Source organism: Phoxinus phoxinus (assembly GCF_949152265.1).
Source record: "Phoxinus phoxinus genome assembly, chromosome: 9".
NCBI classification, from domain to species: Eukaryota; Metazoa; Chordata; class Actinopteri; order Cypriniformes; family Leuciscidae; genus Phoxinus; species Phoxinus phoxinus.
Window position 1 is genome coordinate 19,994,713 of NC_136884.1, and position 21,888 is coordinate 20,016,600.

At 37.3% G+C, this 21,888-nt stretch overlaps 1 protein-coding gene across 1 annotated transcript in view; it reads right to left on the reverse strand.

Annotated features, from left to right (window-relative positions):
- Positions 1–5,403: 5,403 nt before the first annotated feature.
- Positions 5,404–21,888, reverse strand: part of ptprb (protein tyrosine phosphatase receptor type b) — a 52,608-nt gene continuing 36,123 nt past the window's right edge. The window contains exons 17-30 of the mRNA XM_079623269.1: positions 20,389–20,538; positions 20,008–20,269; positions 18,521–18,627; positions 18,202–18,307; positions 18,032–18,112; positions 17,862–17,943; positions 16,124–16,214; positions 15,217–15,293; positions 11,340–11,474; positions 9,425–9,547; positions 8,750–8,913; positions 8,514–8,649; positions 6,255–6,364; positions 5,404–5,924 (exon numbers count right to left, since the gene is read on the reverse strand). Of these exons, the coding sequence (XP_079479395.1) occupies positions 6,257–6,364; positions 8,514–8,649; positions 8,750–8,913; positions 9,425–9,547; positions 11,340–11,474; positions 15,217–15,293; positions 16,124–16,214; positions 17,862–17,943; positions 18,032–18,112; positions 18,202–18,307; positions 18,521–18,627; positions 20,008–20,269; positions 20,389–20,538 (1,622 nt within the window). The 3' untranslated portion in view covers positions 5,404–5,924; positions 6,255–6,256. The remainder of the gene's footprint in view (positions 5,925–6,254; positions 6,365–8,513; positions 8,650–8,749; positions 8,914–9,424; positions 9,548–11,339; positions 11,475–15,216; positions 15,294–16,123; positions 16,215–17,861; positions 17,944–18,031; positions 18,113–18,201; positions 18,308–18,520; positions 18,628–20,007; positions 20,270–20,388; positions 20,539–21,888) is intronic.

The window sequence follows — 21,888 nt, forward strand, 5'->3', positions numbered from 1 at the left end:
TGTTTATGGTCCTAGGTATTCCGTTCAAAGGAAAAGGACTTTGGTTTTAATTAATTTTTTATCAGGCACTGCAAAATTAGTAATCTGGAAATCAAGAAAAAACAAACTTCTAGGGCAGGATGCAATAAGTGTGGTTCCTATGTTTTTGGGTCTTGTGGCAGCTAGATTAAAAGTAGAGTTTACTTATTATAAATTGGTGGACTGTTTACCAAAGTTTGTAGAAATCTGGTGTGTTAATGAGGTATTGTGTACTTTATGTGAAAGAAATTAATTGGTGTTGACTTTTTAAATATACGTGTGTTGTAAAAAAAAAAAATGTTGGATGAAGTGTGAATAATTTCAAGACTAAATTGTTATAATAAAGGTGTATTTAAAATTCAAATTCTCTCTCTCTCTCTCTCTCTCTCTCTGGTAACATTTTACATTTATGCTGGGTACAAATGGTTTAAATTATCATTACATCATGTTGTAACTATTTTAAGTGTAAACATAACCTTATTGCACATTGAACCTTTTTTTATTCATGGAGTCAGATTAAAACAAGATAATTGCATATGAGAACATGTGTCTTATTTAACCAAAATTCCTTTGAGACGCTGAAAAGACTTGAACACGCGCGTCCTTTACCGGCTGTTCGAGAAACCGGAAGTTGGGCCGAATAGCCGGCTTACAATGTTGTATTGTAAAACACTTTTGCTGCTATTGAGAAGTGATACGGGTAAGGTTAGGGACTGGTGTGGTGGTATGGGTAGGTATAAGGGTGGGTTAAGGTGTAAGGGAAGGGTTAACTGTGTAATTACAAATGTAAATACATAAATTAATTACAGCTGTAATTACATGCTGGTATTTTTAAAATATAAGTACAATGTAAAAACATTTATGTACACAATAAGTCCATTGTATCAAATTGTTAATTTCAATGTAAGTGCATAGTACTTAAAGCCACTTAATATAAATGAAATGAGATTGGAGTAAAAACATAAAGCCTATGTTTGGTGCGTCCGACAGACATAAAGATATTTATGTCCGAGACATTTTTTTCTCGTACTAATGACACATGCAGGGCCGGCGATTGCTATAGGCGATCTAGGCGGTTGCCTAGGGCGACAAATGTTTTGGGGCGCGGTAGAGATGCGCGGCTGGCGGTTACAGCCGGATAAATAGCGGATCGGGCGGATGACATGACGAAAAATTATATTTTAATTAAATTCGGGGGGGTGGTTGAACCAATCAAATGAAAAATATACAGTCATGGCCAAAATTGTTGGCACCCCTGGTAAATATGATCAAAACTGGCTGTAAAAAATAAATCTGCATTGTTTATCCTTTTGATCTTTCATTCAAAAAATTGCCAAAATTCTAACCTTTCATTGAAGCAAGAGAATTGAAAGTGGGGCTAAATCACATTATGAAATAAATGTTTTTCTCCAAAACACGTTGGCCACAATTATTGGCACCCTTTTATTAAATACTTTTTGCAACCTCCTTTTGCCAAGATAACAGCTCTGAGTTTTCTCCTATAACGCCTGATGAGTTTGGAGAACACCTGACAAGAGATCAGAGACCATTCCTCCATACAGAATCTCTCCAGATCCTGCAGATTCCCAGATCCATGTTGGTGCTTCTTCTCTTCAGTTCAGCCCACTCATCTTCTATAGGGTTCAGGCCAGGGACTGGGTTGGCCATTGCAGATCTTGGTTTTGTGCTCAGTGACCCATTTTTGTTTTGATTTTGATATTTGTTTTTGGATCACTGTCCTGTTGGAAGATCCAAACATGGCCCGTTATAAGATTTCTAGCCCCGGCTGTTAGGTTTCGATTTTTTATCTGTTGGTATTTGATCCAATCCATGATGTCATGTATCTGAACAAGATGTCCAGGACCTCTGGCAGAAAATTAGGCCCACAGCAGTAAAGATACAGCAGAGTATTTCATTTTACACATGGGGTACTTTTTTATCCCTGTGTGCACCAAACCCATCTTAAGTGTTTGCTGCCAAAAAAGCTATTTTTTTGTTTCATCTGACCATAGAACCCGTCCCGTTTGAAGTGCCAGTTGTGTCAGGTACTTTTCAAACGTTCTATGGACAGAGGAACCAAAAACTCCATATGGACCTCAATGTCATGTCCCATGAAAGTCTAGTTCATGAGTTGATAAATTAAGTAGCTGGGAAACTGTGACTACATGTTTTCTCAACTTCATAGATGTAATATTTTCTGGATGTTTAGCCCCACAGCTTTCTGCCTATCGCTTTAAGCAGTCACTAACATGGATCCTCTCCTGTGATCCATAAAAAGGACAAGCAAATATGTAGAGATTGCTAGGGGAAATCCCAAGGTGTTCTCTAGTTTTAATCAGAAGTTCCACAGATTCCTTGACATTTGCTGGTAATAGTACTGGTACTTTGCAACCTTTTTTCCCCTGTACCTCTACTCTGGTGAGATTCTCACAGAGTTTCTTCTCAAAGGGTGATAGGCTCTCCAGAATTTCATTCTGCATCATGCGTTTGTTTTTTTGCAGGTATGTTTTAACTTCCATCCTAGAAACCTCACCTTCCCAACGCCAATGTCACCTGAGAGAGATGGTCACTCCATGACCTTTGAGATGGGTGTTCAATAAGTGCTTTTTTGTTGGCCTCCTCAAGACACTTTAAGTGATCTTGGAGCTTCTTAATGTCTTCTGCTAAAGACAGAATTTGTGGCCTGTTCACATTTTCTGGCACAAAGTTTGCAGTGCATTGGATGCAACATGGATGGTCCATTCCAGTTCTCCAGTTCTCTCATCTTATTTCTAATGTCTGCCCGGTACTGAACAACTTCTCCATTTTTGAGGAACATTCTCTCACCCAGTGACACAATCTGTGTGTTAGATTTTACCACTTAAGTTACAGTGACATATTGTCACAGTTATGTTAAACCTTTTTTATGTAATGGCCATACATAAAATAGGGTTGTCCGTGGTTTCAGAATTTGTTGTGGGTGTATGTGATGCCCTGGATGAGTGTGAGATTTCCCGTCCTGAAAATTTGTCCCAATCCGGCCCTGTTCAGCCTGGATACATTCATTAGCTAACAAAATTTGAAATGCAAGTTCTTTTGGATTATTTTAATGTACCAGCATGACACTAAAACAGGTAGTAGTAATGGCTACTTTTTACTTGAGCATATGACAAAGCCCATACTTATTTACTTCAACTTTTACTAGAGTCTTTGGACTTCTACTTGAGTGAATGATGCGTGTACGTTTGCCATCTCCGTGCGTTTCCTTATAAACAGCCTGTTCTATGACGCAATCAAGTGCCGCTTCTTAAGGTGATGATACACGAGGTAACTTTTTGAGCAATGTTGCTAGGCAATCATACCATCAACGAACAACCGGGTGAGTCAGAGGGCCCAGAGGGACCGATCTAAAGTATCCAGATAGAAATTTGTTGCCCATTCTCAATGGGAAAGTACCCAAGAAATATCGCTCTACAACATTGGTCAAAAAAGTTGCCCCTACAACTTAGCTATCATCACTTTAAGTTAATCTTTTAGATCAAATAGATAGTTTTATTAGTGTAGTTATAGTAAATTGTTATTATTAATTATAGTAGCTATATTATAGGGAGTAGCTATATTATTAATATATTAATTAGATAAGATTATTTGGATTGGATTTTTGGATCTGGACTGGACTGCTTTTTGATTCGGATTGCCCTTTTTTATGTGTTTGCTTGTTGTTACTTTTCCTGGTAATGTAGCCAGCAAGGACGAGGAAATCCTCCCCTGTCTTGGCTCAACAGAAGCATCAGTATCCTCATTTATTCCCGCTGGCACTGGCATTTTTATGTTCCCCTGAATCCTCTGTTCCTTGTGAAAGGATATTTTCCAAGGCTGAAGAGGTTTTGTCCAAGAAGAGGAATTGTCTAAACCCCAACACACTTGAAAAAAATCTGTTTCTCAATAAAAATCAATGGTAATCCTACCTTCACCCATGCACCCCAAACTGCAAACTCCTCTATATCCACAGTCCCATAAGCACAACACTGCACTAAAACTGTAACCATTCACGGCACAAAACCTCCCAGAAACAATTCTTAACTTTTCCCACCCCAGACTATTCTGTTGCAGTTTACTTTATTACTCTCCCTCCAACATAAGCACTGCACTCGTTTCACTTTTGTTGTTCATACTGGCACTATCCAAACAATTTATGAATAATTAATGAATTGTGTGTGTGACAGTTGTTTTTGCACAAGTAAATTCAGTCAAAGAAAGATACATATTGTATTTTATACCCAGGCAATGGACAAATGTCTGCTCATGTACTTTTATTATTGCAAATGAAAGGTTACAGATATTACAGTGAGAAGAAAATACATAAATAAATGAAATGGGGGATCGGGATACGGACATCATAAGTCTGCTCAGGTCATTGGTTCAGAATTACTTAATTTGTCTGCTATATCATTGCACAGTAGCTAGGTGTCACTACTGAGCAATAATGAATGAAGCTTCGAGTAATGAACCTTTGGGTGAAGCAATGGGCTGCGAGGTCTCAGTGGTTCAGAAAGCCTCATTTTGCCATCACTACCAGTGAGGTCAAGGTCAAAATAACACAAAATAAAAGGTCAAAATATCATAATTTAATGAGACGCTTACTGACCTTTGCACATGTTTTGGGGCTCCTTCAGGGTTGTTATGATTCCAGTCTGTGTTCCCCTGTCTTGTCCCATGTTTAGCAGTTCCCCGTTATGTTTAATGTCCATTAGTCTCCCCAGGTGTCTCTGATTAACCACGCCCCCTTGTTATCTTGTTTTCCTCGTGTCTAGTTCAGACTTTGTGAGTTCTTGATGTTGAAAAACAAAAGAGTTTTTAACGTGCATATGATATGCACTTTGGGGTCACCAAACTCGGTCCTGGAGGGCCGCTGTCCTGCAGAGTTTAGCTCCAACCCCAACTAAACACACCTGAACCAGCTAATTAAGGGCTCACTAGGCATACTAGAAACTTTCAGGCAGGTGTGTTGGAGCTAAACTCTGCAGGACAGCGGCCCTCCAGGACCGAGTTTGGTGACCCCTGCGGCATGTAATATGCACATACTCCACACCACTAATCCTGCCCAAGGGGTTTACAGTGTGTATCATATGCGTATCATTATTATTTTTTGCGTAGCTATAAATTGCACAATAAATAAATTTGTGCTATAGATACGCATTTTCATGAGATCGTGTTGTACATGACATACCAAAATGCATTATGGTCCAAAATGGTCATTGATGTCTGTTATCCAGAAATGACATTAGATAAATCACAATTTGGACCTTTCCTTTATGACTATTTATTACTTTATGTCATAAAAATGTAAACAAGCATAGTTTCACTGTATTTGTAGGTATCATTGAAAACATAAACACAAATTTTGCCCAGGTAGATTTTAAATACTTTTATTCATATGTATATATTTTTTACATTTCTGTCATATTTTTGTATTCAGATTTTAAGCTGGGACAGTTACCCAGAATGACATTTTGGGACTTTTGAGCTCAATAGTTCCTTAAAGATTAATTATTTATAATGAATACTCACATGATTAATTAAGAGGGGGAAGTCAAGTCATTTAATGTAGTGTATTACAAAATGCATATATTTTTAATATTATGAATATGCTTTGGACACCAGAATTGACATGTCACGTCATTGACCCATTTAAGAAAATCAATACTGAAATTCCAGAAAGTGCCAGTAGTCTAAATACGATCTAATAAACAAAATGAGCATAACACATAAATAATTACAGTGTGCAGTACAGAATGTCATGACATTTTTTTATAAAAATAAAGCATATATCTTTGTTTTGCACAGCTATTAAAACTATTGATGAAATACAAAAGCTTCTCTACTGTTCTTGTTCAATAAGGGGAAAAGTCTTCCTGATCCAAACTCTGTGGAAGAAAAAAATACACATGGAATTTTCAGATACACACAAACATAAGAACAGGACATGTTCATAAAAAAACAGACATAAAAAATGTTCTTCCCTCCCCTTTATTACTATGGCTATAGACACAAGTAAAAAAAAAGCATGTGTCTAGATTTTGTCCTTTGAGAATTGATTGGAAGTGGGTGTTGCAACTAAATGGAAGATTGTTTTATTTAAGTGACTGGAGGAGTGGGATTGAAACTCATCTAGCTATTTAGATTTTATGCTTTTTTTGCTGTAAAACTGCATCCGTATAATGTATAAGTGAAACACAGGCACATACAATACTTACGTTTATAATAAGTTGTTGTAGATGGGGAAAAGAGGGTTATTTCGTTCACAGCAAAGTTTACGAGCCCTCAAAACATCCCGCACACACTGATGGATATAAGCATACTGACACTGCAGAAGACAAGCCCATAATATTAGGGTGCTTATAAACCATTTCACACATTTAATTCAAACTACAGAGGCAATACAGTAACTACAGTAAGTAACTACACGTCTTAAGGCCTGTTCACACCAAAGACAATGACTATAACAATAACAATAAAGTTTTAATAATCGTTCCAATTCAATGAGAAAAGGGAAGTCCACACTACAAATATAACCAGGGTATCTGCAGGGTTTTTAAAATCAAATGGAAGTATTTTTAATACCTTTTTTAAGGCCAGCTCAAATAAAAAGCAATTCCATATGAACAGGGTAGAGCAATGTTTATGGTAATTTAAACAACTTTACAACTTTAGTGCAACAGTTTTATAAAATGTAAAACTATATATATAAAAAAAGATAACTGTAAGTAGCTACTACATTTGAACTACATACAAACCTCTCATAAGAAGCACAACCCCACTGACAAAGACGATTACCACCTGGCCAGAGGATGCTCTTTCTCAGTTAAAGGATTGTTTCACACACACTGAGTGGAGTGTTTTTGAACACCAGGACCTGGATGAAAAAGATGCTCAGCAGGGTGAATCCCAGGAAAGCAGCTGGACCCGATGGTGTTCTTGGGAAAGTACTTAGGGCCTGTCCTGACCAGCTTTCACATGTCTTTACTAACATCTTCAACCTCTCCCTGACACAGGCTACTATCCCAGCCTGTCTGAAGTCGGCCACCATCATTCCTGTACCCAAAAAATCAAATACTTCCAGCCTAAATGACTACCGCCCAGTGGCACTTAACACCCATTATCACCAAGTGCCTGGAACGGTTGGTCTTGGATCAAAATGAAAGACTGCCTTCCTCCCTCTTTCGACCCCCACCAATTTGCTTACAGAGCAAATAAACTGACTGAGGATGCCATAGCCATCCCCCTACACACGCGCTGAGCCACTTAGAGCACAGAGAAAGCTATGTCAGGATGCTCTTCATTGACTATAGCTCAGCCTTCAACACAATCATTCCCATCATCCTGGTCAGCAAACCGTCTGATATGGGACTCCACCCACTTACCTGCTCTTGGATCAAAGCCTTTCTCACTAACAGACCCCAGTCCGTAAAACTTGGACCCAACCTTTCCTCCAACCTTGCTGAGCCCACTGCTCTACATCCTCTACACCGCCGTCTGCAGACCCATCCACACCAGCAACAACATACTGATGTTTGCTGACGACACCACGGTGGTGGGGCTGATCTCTGAGGGAGACGAGTCAGCATATAGAGAAGAGGTCTTGGAATTGTCCAAGTGGTGTGTGGCTAACAACCTGGCCCTGAACACAGCAAAAACCAAGGAGATAATTCTGGACTTCAGAAAGCACAGGCCAGATCTGAGTCCCCTCTACATCAACGGAGACTGTGTGGAGAGGGTCCACACCTTCACCTTCTTGGGCATCATGATCTCTGCCGACCTCTACTGGACAGGGAACACCACAGCTGTCTTTAAAAAGGCACAGCAATGCCTGCACTTCCTGAAAGTGCTCAGGAAAACAACGTCAGGAAGGAGCTGCTAGTGACCTTATACCGCTACATGGTTGAGAGCATCCTGACGTACTGCATTACAGTGTGGTTCTCCCACTGCACTGAGGCAGAACTTAAGAAGCTCCAGAGAGTGGTCAACAATGCACAGAGGATCATCGGTTGCACCCTCCCCTCCCTGGAGGACATCCATTCATCCTGCTGCCTCAGCAGAGCTAAGGCAATCATCAAAGACTGCTCCCATCCTGCCTACCCTCTGTTTGACCTGCTGCCCTCTGGCAGGCACTACAGGTCAATCAGGACCAGGACAAATAGACTCAGGAACAGCTTCTTTCCACAAAGAAAGTTTTGTTTTCCAGCTGATGAACAATAAATTAATTGATAGCCAACCAGAATCCACCAATCAGTGTTTAAAAAGTTTGTGCATTTACAGCAGCAGACACCAACATAACATTATCGTCTGTTGGTGTGGACGCTAATATCTTCATAGTTATTGTTCTTGGTGTGAATGGGCCTGTAGACTGTGATCTGTCCTGTGACAGATGGGTTTGGCTCAACCCTTCAAAATGAATCAATTCAGCTCCAGTGTTGCCATTTGTAAATGTTGTTGATATCGCGACAGACTCATACCTCAGTTTGTACCATGTATGAGCGATGCAGACGTAGATCAAACACACAGCCGTAAATGTCCACTGTGCAGTTCCTGTCTAGCTGCTTTAAAACACGATCCAGCACAATGAAAGTACCAGTTCGGCCCACACCAGCGCTGAGAGAAAGAAAAAAAATATATATTGTAAATATGATTTTGAGTGTGAACACTCTGAAATGTCTTTTGACGTTTTTTTTAGGAGGTGACACACAGATACCTGCAGTGTACTGCAGTGACTCCAGGACTGGTTGTCCTGTCAATGTAATCTCTGACTGTGCGCACAAACTGAATGAGCGATTGGGTTGTCTCCGGTACTCCATGATCTGGCCAAATGGTGTAATGAAACTGACGCACCATCCTGGGGTATCTCAACTGACCCTCCTGAAAAAAAAGATTTCAGAACTACTGCTTGTTGCTATTTTATAGTCATTCGGTCATGCAATTTTCTTTCCTCATACATGGTTAAAAAGGGTCTAAATTTGCATCTAAATTGCAAATTACAAAATTACTTTCCCAAAGAGGTTTCCCAAACTGCTGAATCTTGCAAAGAAATGTCCAAATTCTATTTTGCATTAAGAAGGACCACAACATTAATTTGCATTTCAGCACATTTCCTCATATTTTCATTGTCATAACTGTCATACAGTCATGCAAATATTATATTATTTAAATCAGCATAAATTATGATGTATATACTTTGTATACGTTGATGTACAATATGTCCAACTGTACTTTACATCACACATAATTACAATAGTAAATATTTACAACCAGTACAAAAAAAATGTTTTGATCATAGTGAATAATTTTAATTTTTTTGCAATTTATTTTTGAAAAAATAATGAATAATTGTATTTCTGTTGTATAATATATCCACTTATTTAACACTTACACATGATATTTTGAAGTCCCGAATGGTCCATTCTGGGAGGACCTTCTCAGAAAGCAGTTGCACCACAACGTCACCATAATACAAAGGCTCACTGTCAATTGGCCAGTAGCGATCACACTTCACCTGAATCATACACATTCACAAAAGTATGACGTGAGTACACATCATTAGAAAAATAGTACTATAAGCATCTTTACTATAAGCCAGTGCTGGATAGAGAGAAAGTTAAGAAAATAAGAGTCCAAGTTTGGACGGACGACAGTTCACTGACCATACAGGGGTGTTTTGATTACAAAGACTGGACTGGTTTTGCAAAAAAAGGTTTTCAGATGGACACACATTGAGAGAGATCAGTAAAATATTGAAATAAGAAATGAGGAAGGATAGGTTAAAAATAGGATCGAAGATCATATAGAATGAGAATGAAAATTAAAACATTGGTAAGTATTGAGAGAAAGGATAACAATAAGATGAAATTGGATGGTTTTAACTAGGATATTACTTTTGCTGATTAATTGAATGTTTAAGGTTTGATTTAAACAGAGGACAAGATCTAGTAATTGTGAACATTTTGAGCTTCATATGGTTAAATGTCTTTTACAGAAAATATAGATGTAAAGAAAAGTCCAGCTCCTGATAAAAAAAGAAGGCAAGGTGTTAAAGACCGGTGCTGAACAGCCATGTGGAAATTTTCACCATATTTTTCTCTCAAGGTACCAAAACTCCCAAGAAAATGGAAGAAATCTAATATAGTCCCAGGGCCAAAAATGCCTATGAATTTTAATGATTTTAGAACAGTTACTCTAACGTTGTTAATTTTGCAAGTAAAAATAAATATACCAAAAGTATAAGTATACTACACATACATTTACATATTTGTGTATGTGACAAGCAGGGCGAGGCATAGAGCCGTCAGAGATTGACACAAGGCAATCACACAATGGCATTTGATAATGAGTGTCACCCATCTCACTGGGAGCTACGGAAGCATACAAGGAGGAGCGATGACAGTGAAGGACGAGAGAGGACCAGGTCTGGGCATTTATGTTATGTTTTGTTTATGTGTGTACGGCAGTCGTCGTGAGGGGCTGCCGCTTTTACTTTCGTTTCGTTTTGTGTTTTGTTTATTTTACATGATTAAAGTGTTTGAACGTTCGCCGGTTTCCGCCTCCTTCTTCCCTTATCAACAAACCGCGTTACAATGTAATTAAGTATGTACTTTTGTTAAATTAAATTGATAATTGCAGGGTATTTATATTAAAGTCTGCAAAATACTCAATGGACTTTAATTATCTGGAAGTAGTGCTGAGGTCCAACTAAAGATATAATTAAGTATATTTGATTGTGCTAAAGTGAAACTATAGCAAGTATACTTTAGGTACACTTTAAATATCTTGCATTTAAAGACTGATATTACATAGTGATCATACTATCTGTCATAATTCCTGTCTTGTGTTCCCCTTGTCTTGTGTGGACATTTTCATGTAATTTCCTGTCCTGTACCATGTTCCTGTCCTGAGTTTCTTTGTTTGCCCTGGATTACCTGTTTGTATTATTATTATTAAAGTAGTGCTTGCATGTGGATTCTCTCTCTGCTTCGTCCTTACCAATAGTGATATGAAACACACTTTTTAGGCTTAATATTAAGAAATGTGCATAGCGCATAAAGTGCTCCAAATAAAGTTTAATTATAATATTTAGATATAAGTCTCAAGCGACATGTCAGTAAATAAGTAAATAGATTTGTAGTACACCTGGTATGAAATAAATGTATTTAAAATACATTTTGGTATAGGTTTTTTTCACTAGGGTTGTGTGCTATGCATTATCTGTATGTCTGTTACCTCCCTGCTGTAAAACTAGTTTCTGCTAAGGGGTACAATAAAAGTAAACAAACAAACAAAAACAAACTTACCATGCCTCTCTCCACACACTGGGTTACCATTACAAGGCTGTGAACATTTTGTTCCCACACCATACGCCAGAAATCATCCTTGGTACCTGGGAGAGGCCCTTGTGTGGCAATATACTCCCATCTGAAATTGTATCCCTGTTAAACAGATACAGAAATACTTTTGAGCCTGTGAACAAAAAGGACCGTTGACTGCTTTGAGGTTCATGAACGGTACAAATATTTTTTTTTTTTTATTTTTTTTAAGAAATTGTTAGTAAAAATCAAACAAACAATAGATACAGTAGAGACAATTTCACATAGAGCGCTTGCTGAAGGTCCAGAAGCTGACATTTGCTACGTCCCAATTCAGAGGTTGCATCCTTCAAAGGCCGATTGCATCACCGCGGCATGAGATGCCAATCTCAAAGGCTCCATCAAATGCGGCCTCGAAATATACCCCGTCATTTCCCGTGAAATGAAGGATACAAACAGATGGATTCTTTAAGGCCTTGTCTACGAATTACACTTTCAAAAAGTATTGTTTCAACTCAAATATCTAATGATAGAAATGTAAAAAAAAAAGAAGATATGTCATCTGTCTCATTTATAGCCTAGATAATGTTGGATACAGTTGTGTTGCTTAATATTAAAAGAAAAAGTAACAGCATTTATTCAAAATGCTGTGGTCTAACAATACAAGTATTCACTGTCACTTTTTATCAGTTTATCAGAAAAAAAGTACTGATTCCAAGAGTAGTGTATATTGCTACAAAAATATATATTTAAAATAAATGCTGTTCTTAAAAAAAAAAAAAAAAAAAAACCTTTTATTTATCAAAGAATCCTGAAAAAAAGTATCACAGGTTATACAAACATATTAAGCTGCATAACTGTTTCCAACATCGATAATAAATCAGCATACACTGTAAAAAAAAATGCACGTTTTTAACTTAAAAAAGCAAGTTACCATGTTTCCTTAAAATTTTTGAGTTAATACAATGAAGAAGAATGGTTTACAGTTTTTTTCAATTGCTTACACACTAAAATTAGAACTTTCCCACAATTAGCAAAACTTTACACTCAAGGAGCAAAACACCGGCCTAGATTTGCACAACTGTAAGCACATTGTCAGCTTCACACTTTTTGCAAAAACATTTTGCAAAACACTTGTATGCATTTGACACAGAAATTTATCATGATGTCATTTCCTTGCAATTTCAAAGCAAAGGCTTTCAAATGAGCACACCCATGAACCAATTGGTTAAACACAGGCACCAGGTGTGCACACACACTGGTGCTTAATTGTAGACACACCAATCAGGTTAAAGCACTATAAAAAGGCAACAGGTAAGTTCACCTGTCTTCAACAAAAATGGATGGTGTCAGAGGAAGAGGGAGAGTGCGGATGAGAGGGGGAATCCAGAGAGTACCAGGTGGAGGAAGAGGCCAAGGAAGAGGAAGAGGAAGAGGCCAAGGAAGAGGAAGAGGAAGAGGGAGAGGGAGAGGGAGAGGGAGAGGAAGAGGAAGAGGGAGAGGAAGACCTGGAGGAGGGGTAGGACATGCACAAAGAAGAAGACAACCAAATCTCTGTAATGAAATTCGTGCTACAATTGTGGACCATGTAATAAACCACGGACTAACACTGAGGGAGGCTGGATTGAGAGTACAGCCTAACCTAAGCAGGTACACAGTGGCATCAATAGTTCGGACATTTCGTCAAGAGCACAGGTGAGAAACTTCTCTTCAGTCAACAGAAAATCCATTGCTTACTGCATGTACTATATCAACAGTACTGTATATGTACTCTATATTTTGGTACTGTATATATTCCTGTGTGTATCATTTTACAGTAAGCTGTGTATTTTGTTTGGCCAACATAGGATTGAACGTCGTGAACACCAAGGAGGAAGGGGCCCCATATTCACACAGGAGCAAGAGAGAGAGATCATAAACCTCGTTTTGGCCAATAATGCAATCAGACTTCGAGAAATTCAAGCCCATATTGTCAATGATCACCTAATTTTCAATAATGTCCAACAGGTCTCTCTGTCAACAATAGCCCGTATCCTTAAAAAACACCAAGTTGTGATGAAACAACTGTATAAAGTGCCATTTGAAAGAAATTCAGACAGGGTGAAAGTCCTGCGGCGTGAATATGTGGTGGTACGTTTTGTTCACTGACTGTAGTATTGTGTACTGCACACATAACCTTTTTACTGTACATGTAATTTTACTGTATAGCAGACCTACAGTATACTGATCTACACAATGTGATCTTTTGCTGTATTTCAGAGAGTTTTGCAAATGGATGCGGAGGAAGTCCCACATGAGTTTATTTACATTGATGAGGCTGGATTTAACCTGACAACAGTACGAAGAAGGGGAAGAAACATCATCGGCCACAGGGCTATTGTCAATGTACCAGGGCAACGTGGGGGTAACATTACCCTTTGTGCTGCCATTACACAGAATGGGGTCCTCCACCGCCATGCCAACTTGGGTCCTTACAACACTGAACTCATTCTTACATTTTTAGACAGATTACACAATATCATCACAGCAGCAAACCAAAGGGACCAGATGCAATACATTGTCATCTGGGACAATGTAGCTTTCCATCGTTCTGCTCTGGTTCAAAACTGGTTTCAACAACACCCACAATTCACAGTTCAATACCTACCACCATACTCCCCCTTCCTGAACCCCATCGAGGAGTTCTTCTCAACATGGCGGTGGAAGGTTTATGATCTCCGGCCCTATGTCCAGATGCCCCTCATTCAAGCTATGGAGGAAGCATGTGATCAAATTGAACCAGCATCCATACAAGGGTGGATTCGTCACTCAAAAAGATTCTTCCCACGTTGCCTTGCAAATGAAAATATAGCCTGTGATGTTGACGAAGCCCTGTGGCCAGATCCAGCTAGGCGGAGAGATGTTTAGTTTTTTTTTTTTAGTTTTTTTTTCGGTACTGAACTGGATATGTAATTTGTTACAGTATTACTGTAAGCTTAGAGTACAATGGTATGTTCAGTAATAATATATGAAAACTGGAAAATGTTTTATGAATATTTGTTCAGTATTGACTGACTTGAGTACATGAAAATAAATTATTTTCATCAGTCTGCACAATTGGTGTCATGTGGTGTTGGTGAATTTATTTTTACACTTTCTGTGTAAATGCTAAAAGTGTTTTAGGTTGAGCACAGGAGTGTTAAACTGATTCAAACTGAGTCAGACCATATGATGGTTGTGTTTATGTTATGACAACAAAATAAGGTTTTTATAAGACACTGTATAGTTTTGACAAAAGTGTTTCATTTTGCAAATGATCTGAGGTGTTGTGCTACTTTGGTGTAGTGTTGTGCTAATTGTGTGAAGGGTTTTGAAAAACCGGGCCCTGTTTTCAAAATTGTGCTTAAGCAATTGAAAAAAACTGTAATAAACAGAAACTCAAAATAGTATGTTATCTTCACACATTAGTTATCGAAGTTGATTTGACAAAAGATAAAAAGTTGTGATAACAAATCATGAAAATATTTTTTTACAGTGTATTAGAGTGATTTCTGAAGGATCATGTGACACTGAAGACTGGGGTAATGGCTGATGAAAAGTCAGCTTTGCATCACATTAATAAATTATATTTTAAAGTATGTTAAAATAGAAAATATACATATAACATATACATATAATACATATTTTGTCTGTATTTTTGATCAAATAAATGCAGCATCAGAGATTTCTTTCAAAAACATTAAAACTAGTCACTGCTACAGTAGGTATTAGTATAAAATCCATAACCTCCATGAACCTCCACCTTTAAATCCTAAACCACACAACTCGTGATTCCACACAGTTTTTAGCCAATGAACTATCAAATGAAAAACATAAGTCAACTCACAGGTATGTAGTTAGCATTGATGTAGTCTGAGCAGGGGTCGTCCTTCAAGCAAGACAGTCTTACACGTGTTGAGTCGTCTGCCAATTAATCATTAAGGTGGTTAATGAGAAGAGAGGTTAAATTACCGCTAGTTCTTGTTTAATTTGAGCACACATAGTAAAGAACTACGAAATATACTCAAGGCTTGCCACAGTATACGCTAGCGGTTATACTCGTATGAAGGATGATACCGGTATTAAATAATAATAACAAATTTGAAAGGTGCAAAGTTTTAATGAAACTTAACAACAATAGTTCCTATATAAATATAATATTGTATTTAATAGCCTTGTGTTGTGAATCAAATGTTGTGAAGTGACGTGTGTATACATTTCATTTTAATACATTTAATACTAAAAGACTAACTAACTTTAAACTAAAACTAACTTTAGCTGGAAAATATCTTTATTCAAGAACCGCTATAAAGACAAAACAATCTGTTACCTTAAATTATCTGTTGGTTACTGTAAAGCCGCTTTGAAACAATCTACATTGTTAAAAGCGCTATATAAATGAAGATGACTTGACTTGACTTAATAAATGATTAATACATTTACCGGTAATAATTTTTATATATTTAATATTTTATATTTTATCATTTATTTTGATTAATTTTGACATTTTCCTTTGAAATTTTAGCTACAATAAATAATAAATAAAATTCACAATTTGTAATAAAGATGTTTTGGGTTATTGTGTAGGCAACTGCACAGCGAAAATGACCCCCATAGGACCACCTCGCGTCCAACCAGCCCAAATACTGATATAAACGATTTTAAGGCCTATACTACATCAGTGTGAAAAATGTGATATCATGGCAAGTCAATGTGATTGTCATTTTATGACGATGTCATATGTCTCTACTTACAGGGAAGTATATTGTTGTATCGATTTTTGCTTCGGTTCCCAAGTAGACGTGCAGCACTCTGAGTTTGGGTCCGTCCCACCTCCTTTAGGCCCTTTTTAACATTGGGTAAAGGTATGGTGAACATTGGGTGATGCAAAACACATCCAAATAATATATACAGTCAACTCAATAATTATTGGCTCCCTTGTTAAATATGATCAAATGGGGCTTTGAAAATTAATCTACATTGTTTATTCTTTTGATCTTTCTTTAAAAAAAAAAAAAAATCACAAAATTCGAACCTATCATTGAAATAAAAAAATTAAGAATGTGGGGAAATCTCATTCTGAATTTTTTTTCTCTCTAGTTCACGTTGGCCACAATTATTGGCACCCAATTATTGCAACGTCCTTTCCCCAAGATAACCGCTCTGAGCCTTCTTCTATAATGCCTGATGAGTTTTGGAGAACATCTGACAAGAGATCAGAGACCATTCCTTCATAGAAAATCTCTCCAGATCCTTCAGATTTCCAGCTCCATGTTGGTGGGTTTTCTCTTCAGTTCACCCCACTCATTTTCTATAGGGTTCAGGTCAGGGGAACTGGGACGGTCATGGCAGAAGCTTCTTTTTGTACTCAGTGACATTTTTGTGTTGATTTTGATGTTTGTTGTGGATTTGATGGAAGATCCAACCAAGGCCCATTATAAGATTTCTAGCAAAAGTGCTCAGGTTTTGATTCTTTATCTGTTGGTATTTGCAAGAATCCATGATATGATCTTATCAGATATGTATCAGCGGTGACCCATCGTGCATTAGGAGGATACAGACAAGTCCTCTTCCAGGCAGATTTGTAACATCTTTAGTTGATTGGATTTAGAACTACTTAATTATTGCCCTGACAGTAGAAATGGGATTTTCAATGCTTTAGCTATTTTCTTACAGCGAAGCTCAATAATATTTTGCTGCACATCAGAACTATATTCTTTGGTTTTACTCATTGTGATGAATGAATGATTAAGGGAATTTGACCTTTGTGTTTCCTCATATTTATACTCCTTTGGAACAGGAAGTCATGGGTGGACAATAATAATAAAACAAACTTAAATATGAATGGGAATATACTTCAGATATATTTTACTCATAAGAATCTCTAGGGGTGCCAATATTTGTGGCCAACATGCATTGGAGAAAAACATTTATTTCATAATGTAAGTTTCAATTGTTTTACTTCAATGAAAGGTTAGAATTTTGTGATTTTTTTTTTTTAAATGAAAGATAAAAAGGATAAACAATGCAGATTTATTTGCACAGCCGCCTTTGCTCATATTTAACAATAATTCTAAGTTGGCTGTACATTTCAGCTTATTTGCTAATAAATAATTTAGATTAAAGTGGAACGATGATGACTTGACTAGGCTTTCAAGCACTTACAGCGCTTTTTACAATACAGATTGTTTCAAAGCAGCTTTACAGAGATAACAGGAAAATAATGCAACAAAGTTTGTTTCCAGAAGAAAATAGCGCCACAGTCCAGCTTAAGTAATTTCATTGATGCTTAATTTTTGTTGTAAATTACAGCTCAGTTCAGTTCTCATATAATGGTGTCAATGCAGGCAGATCAATATTACTGTTGAATATTAAATTAAATATACATTTTTATGTCCCCAACTAAGCAAGCCAAAAGCCAAGTCTGCTATTGTACCATTACTGCTTTGATAGACTTTAATATTTAGTTTTTGATTATATGCAGTGCATTACCTCAAACTCTTCAGATAGAAGGTAACTGGAATCCGCTTGCAGTTTAGCAAGATGGGACTCAAAGTGGGCTGCTTGGACTGGGCTAGTACATAGAAACAATTTATAATCAATTACATTAATGCTTATTATAATAAATCATTAATATAAACAGAAATTAAGTGTTTTGCTACCTCCTTATGCCTGAGCACATCTGTGAGGTAGGCAAGGCCTTCCACATGCACATTTTCGTCACTGGACTTTCCTGCACAGCTCTTAAAACACACAGACACAAATACTCATCACCACAGTAACAAACACGATGGGTTAAAACAAGTGTGTGTGTGTGTGTGTGTGTACTCACATTTTGTGAGCCCTCTTTCTGTAAATCAGTAAGGCAGTCACAGCAAGCACCATAGCGACTAGAAATGTAGCAGCCGTGATTCCTCCTGTGAAGCCATTTCGTGGCGCTGAGTGACAAAAACATAAATGACAAAAATGTCACTATTTAAAAAAAAAAAAAAATACAAAATTGGAGTTGTTGACACAATGGTAGTGCACATGGGAACCTGGTATGAGTCTGGCCTGTGTCATGTTCTTTTCTCAGCAACCCTCAACTCAACTGTGCTGTCGATTCTAAACACTAAAAAGCACATATGTAAATAAAGATAACAGTGTCTTACCTGATAGAGTTAATAGTGGGAGGGAGAGGTAAGTGTCGGTGTAAAGGGGATGTGCAAATTCTCTGTTTTCTTCATCAAACAGTTGAGTGAAGGCACGAACACTTAATCTGAGACAGTAAAGTGTGAATACATTTAGAATTACATGATCTTAAACCAGCCTGAATTGAAACTTAAACAATTAGTTAAAAATTTGAATTCTGTCATCATTAACCCACCCTCATGTTGTTCAAGACCAGTGACTTTCTTTCTTCTGTGGAGCATTAAAGGAGATGTTAAGTAGAATGTTCAGGCTGCTCTTAAGGTCACATTTGTGATATCAGTCACATTTACTACTGCAATTTGCTTAGCGAAATGTAGTCATTTGAATAGAATTCCACTTGTTCGGGTAAAACGCTGAGTGCTCTCAGAGATGAGTCAAGGCAGGATCCCAAGTGCAAGTAAACTTTACTTAAATATTAATAATAACAACCAAAATAAACCTAACATGAGAAAACCATGTAGCAGAACTGAGAACATCGACAAAAAACAACAACAAAAGACAATACCAGACAATGAACACAGGAAACACAAGAGCTGTGTCCGAAACTACTCTCTATCCACAATATAGTACACTATATCGGGTGTCGGCCATTTTGTAGAGATGTCTGAATGAGCAAACAACTTCATTCCCTACATTCGTTCACTCGTTTATGCCTACAATGGACTCTGATCCGATGTACACTCGCCGAAGCACTATTTCCCAAAATCCAATGCGAAGATGACTTGAGCGAGTGGGTTTGAACGAGAGATGCAGATTGCAACTTTCTTTCTGCTTTAATGTTTATTTTACGCTGGTTCTAGTTTTTACCATTTTTAATTAATTATTACTTGATTATAACATAAAAATATAGAGAGACAATAATATTTAGATGAATTTTACAATTACAAATTTTAATTAAATTATATTAATACGGTAAAATACTATAAAATTGTTTTATATTATGTATAATTATTAAAATATATTATTTAGGCATTAACTCAATTTAACTAACGGCCAAGTGTTTTACTAATTTGTGGCATTGATGTTAACTCACAGCACAGTAAGGCAGCGAGACACCAGTAGGACGGAATGTGAATGGGGACAAATGTCAATTATATAACTTTTTGGTCATTTTTTTTTTATTTGACAGGACCCACAACCATTCACTTTCACTCTAGGAAAAATAGCACCACGAACATTCTGCTAAACATCTTTTCTGGTGTTCCACAGAAGAATGAAAGTATGCTGGTGAGTTAATGGAGACAGTTCAGGAGTTATATTCACAAAAAATTAGCCATTTAAATGCTAAATGACAAACTTGTTACTCTACATTGTACAATTTTTAAAGCAAAGATACAGTTATTTGTACTAAAACACATTTGAAGACGAGATTAATAAGCACTTTATAGTTTACAATCTTAAATGTAAGGCAAAAACTACAACACATCATTAAACAATTCAACAGTACCGATATGATGTTCTAGGCTTGAGCGGCCCGTCACAAAGATGCGTTCCATGCTGGATAGATTCTGGATCCCATTTGCAAGCTCCCCCCAAACGTTTCATCCCTGCTCCAAGGTTTATCTCAAAAACACGCATCTTGCTGTCAGATCCCTCTGCACACAGGCTGTGGAAGTAGCCCGTCTGATATGTTTTGATGGAGTGGTTTTGTCTGTAGTCCAGATAAGATGGCAGAGGATGTCTCTGCTCCGGCAGGACATTATCAACACCTGTAAATGAAATTTAAATGAGACTGGATCTGGTTTCTTACATTTAGACATAATCATGGATAATTAATAAATTGCATAAATTCAAATTCAGGGAATATTGAAATTAAAATGACTGGTACCATTTGACTCTGTGACGATTACTGAGAAGAAACGAATGGCGCCATTAGCATCACTGAACCAGCTGCAGTTGAAATGAAACAAGATGGTGAAATGGGTGATGACCTCGGACCGCTCACTGACCCGTACTGTCACCGGTGGGACGGGGGGCCCTGAAAAATAAATATGAACGTGCTGAGATTCTGTTGTAGCATTTTGCCAACTTGTGTGCTTTTTTATTCTGACTCTAACTCTGCACTTATCAATCTACAAGACAAAAAAGGCAGACATCTTTACACAATCCTATCACAAGTGGGGAAAAGATGGAGTTCTGGGCCCGGTTTTTCAAAAGTAATCCACTAGGATTTTGGATAAGGGATTGGATCAAATCTTGAAAATGGGTTTTTCAAAAGAAAAAACGGATTACATAACCGGATTAGATCACGTAATCCAATCTTGGTTTTGATCCGGATCAAACCTTTAGTTTGGGTTTTTCAGAACTTTTTTGTAGGATTTGGATCACTTTGATCCAAAAAATCTGGATTAAACTGATCCCATCAGAAGGGTGGATTCAGCGTGGATTTCATGCCCAAAATGTAATGAAAACTTTAGAAATGTATCAAATAATACTATATTTGGATCATGCAGTATCTTACAAGATATCCTATTTATTCATAAAGTTTTAATTTTATTTGTTCATCCGTCAGGCTACAGTGATTAGGTAGGCTTTAACATATTCAGCCTTTCAGTATAGGCCTACAGCAAAGTAGAAAGAGTTTGGCCTCATAAAATAATCCCCCAAACAGCTGTCAAAATTGACCAAAAACAATACATTTTATTCTGTCACTAATTGATATATATATTCATCACAATCAAAAATATTTTTGTTTTTAGAATATTTATTAGTGATGCATGCAATGATTACAGAATAACCAAAAAAATGCAAAGAATGGCAATCACTGATTTTTGAAATCCAAAACAGAAATAGTGTTTAACTATTGCATCCCTTGTTGCACGTCCTGTTTGCTCGTTCTGGCAGAATGCAGGAGGTTGGTTAGGGTCTCCAAGGGGCTCAGGTGCATCATTGTCAGCACAGAGAGGGACATTGCGCTTAGTAGCGATGTTGTGCAGGACAATACAGGCAAGGGTTGTGTTGCATGCTTTCTGTGGTTCCGCTCTCAGGGAGTTAAGGCATGCAAAGCAACCTCTTAAGAACTCCATTAAGTCTTTTTTTAATTTATTTCAATACATCTATATTTGAAACTTGTTATAAATATCCTCAATGTACAGTGTTTGTGTTGTCTCAGATGAGCGGAGCTGGAAGAGGATGGGGTGGGTTTTTTTTTTTTGTGTTTTCATTTCAAATAAAAATAAACTTATATTGACCCCACACTGGCTATTCTACTTGTTGCTCTTTACATATCTATAGTTCTACATTGTGATTTCCTATCCTGTTTGAGTACTGGTTATCCAGATTTGGTGATCCTGAAAAGTTCCTATCCGGATCAGATTGATCCAATCCG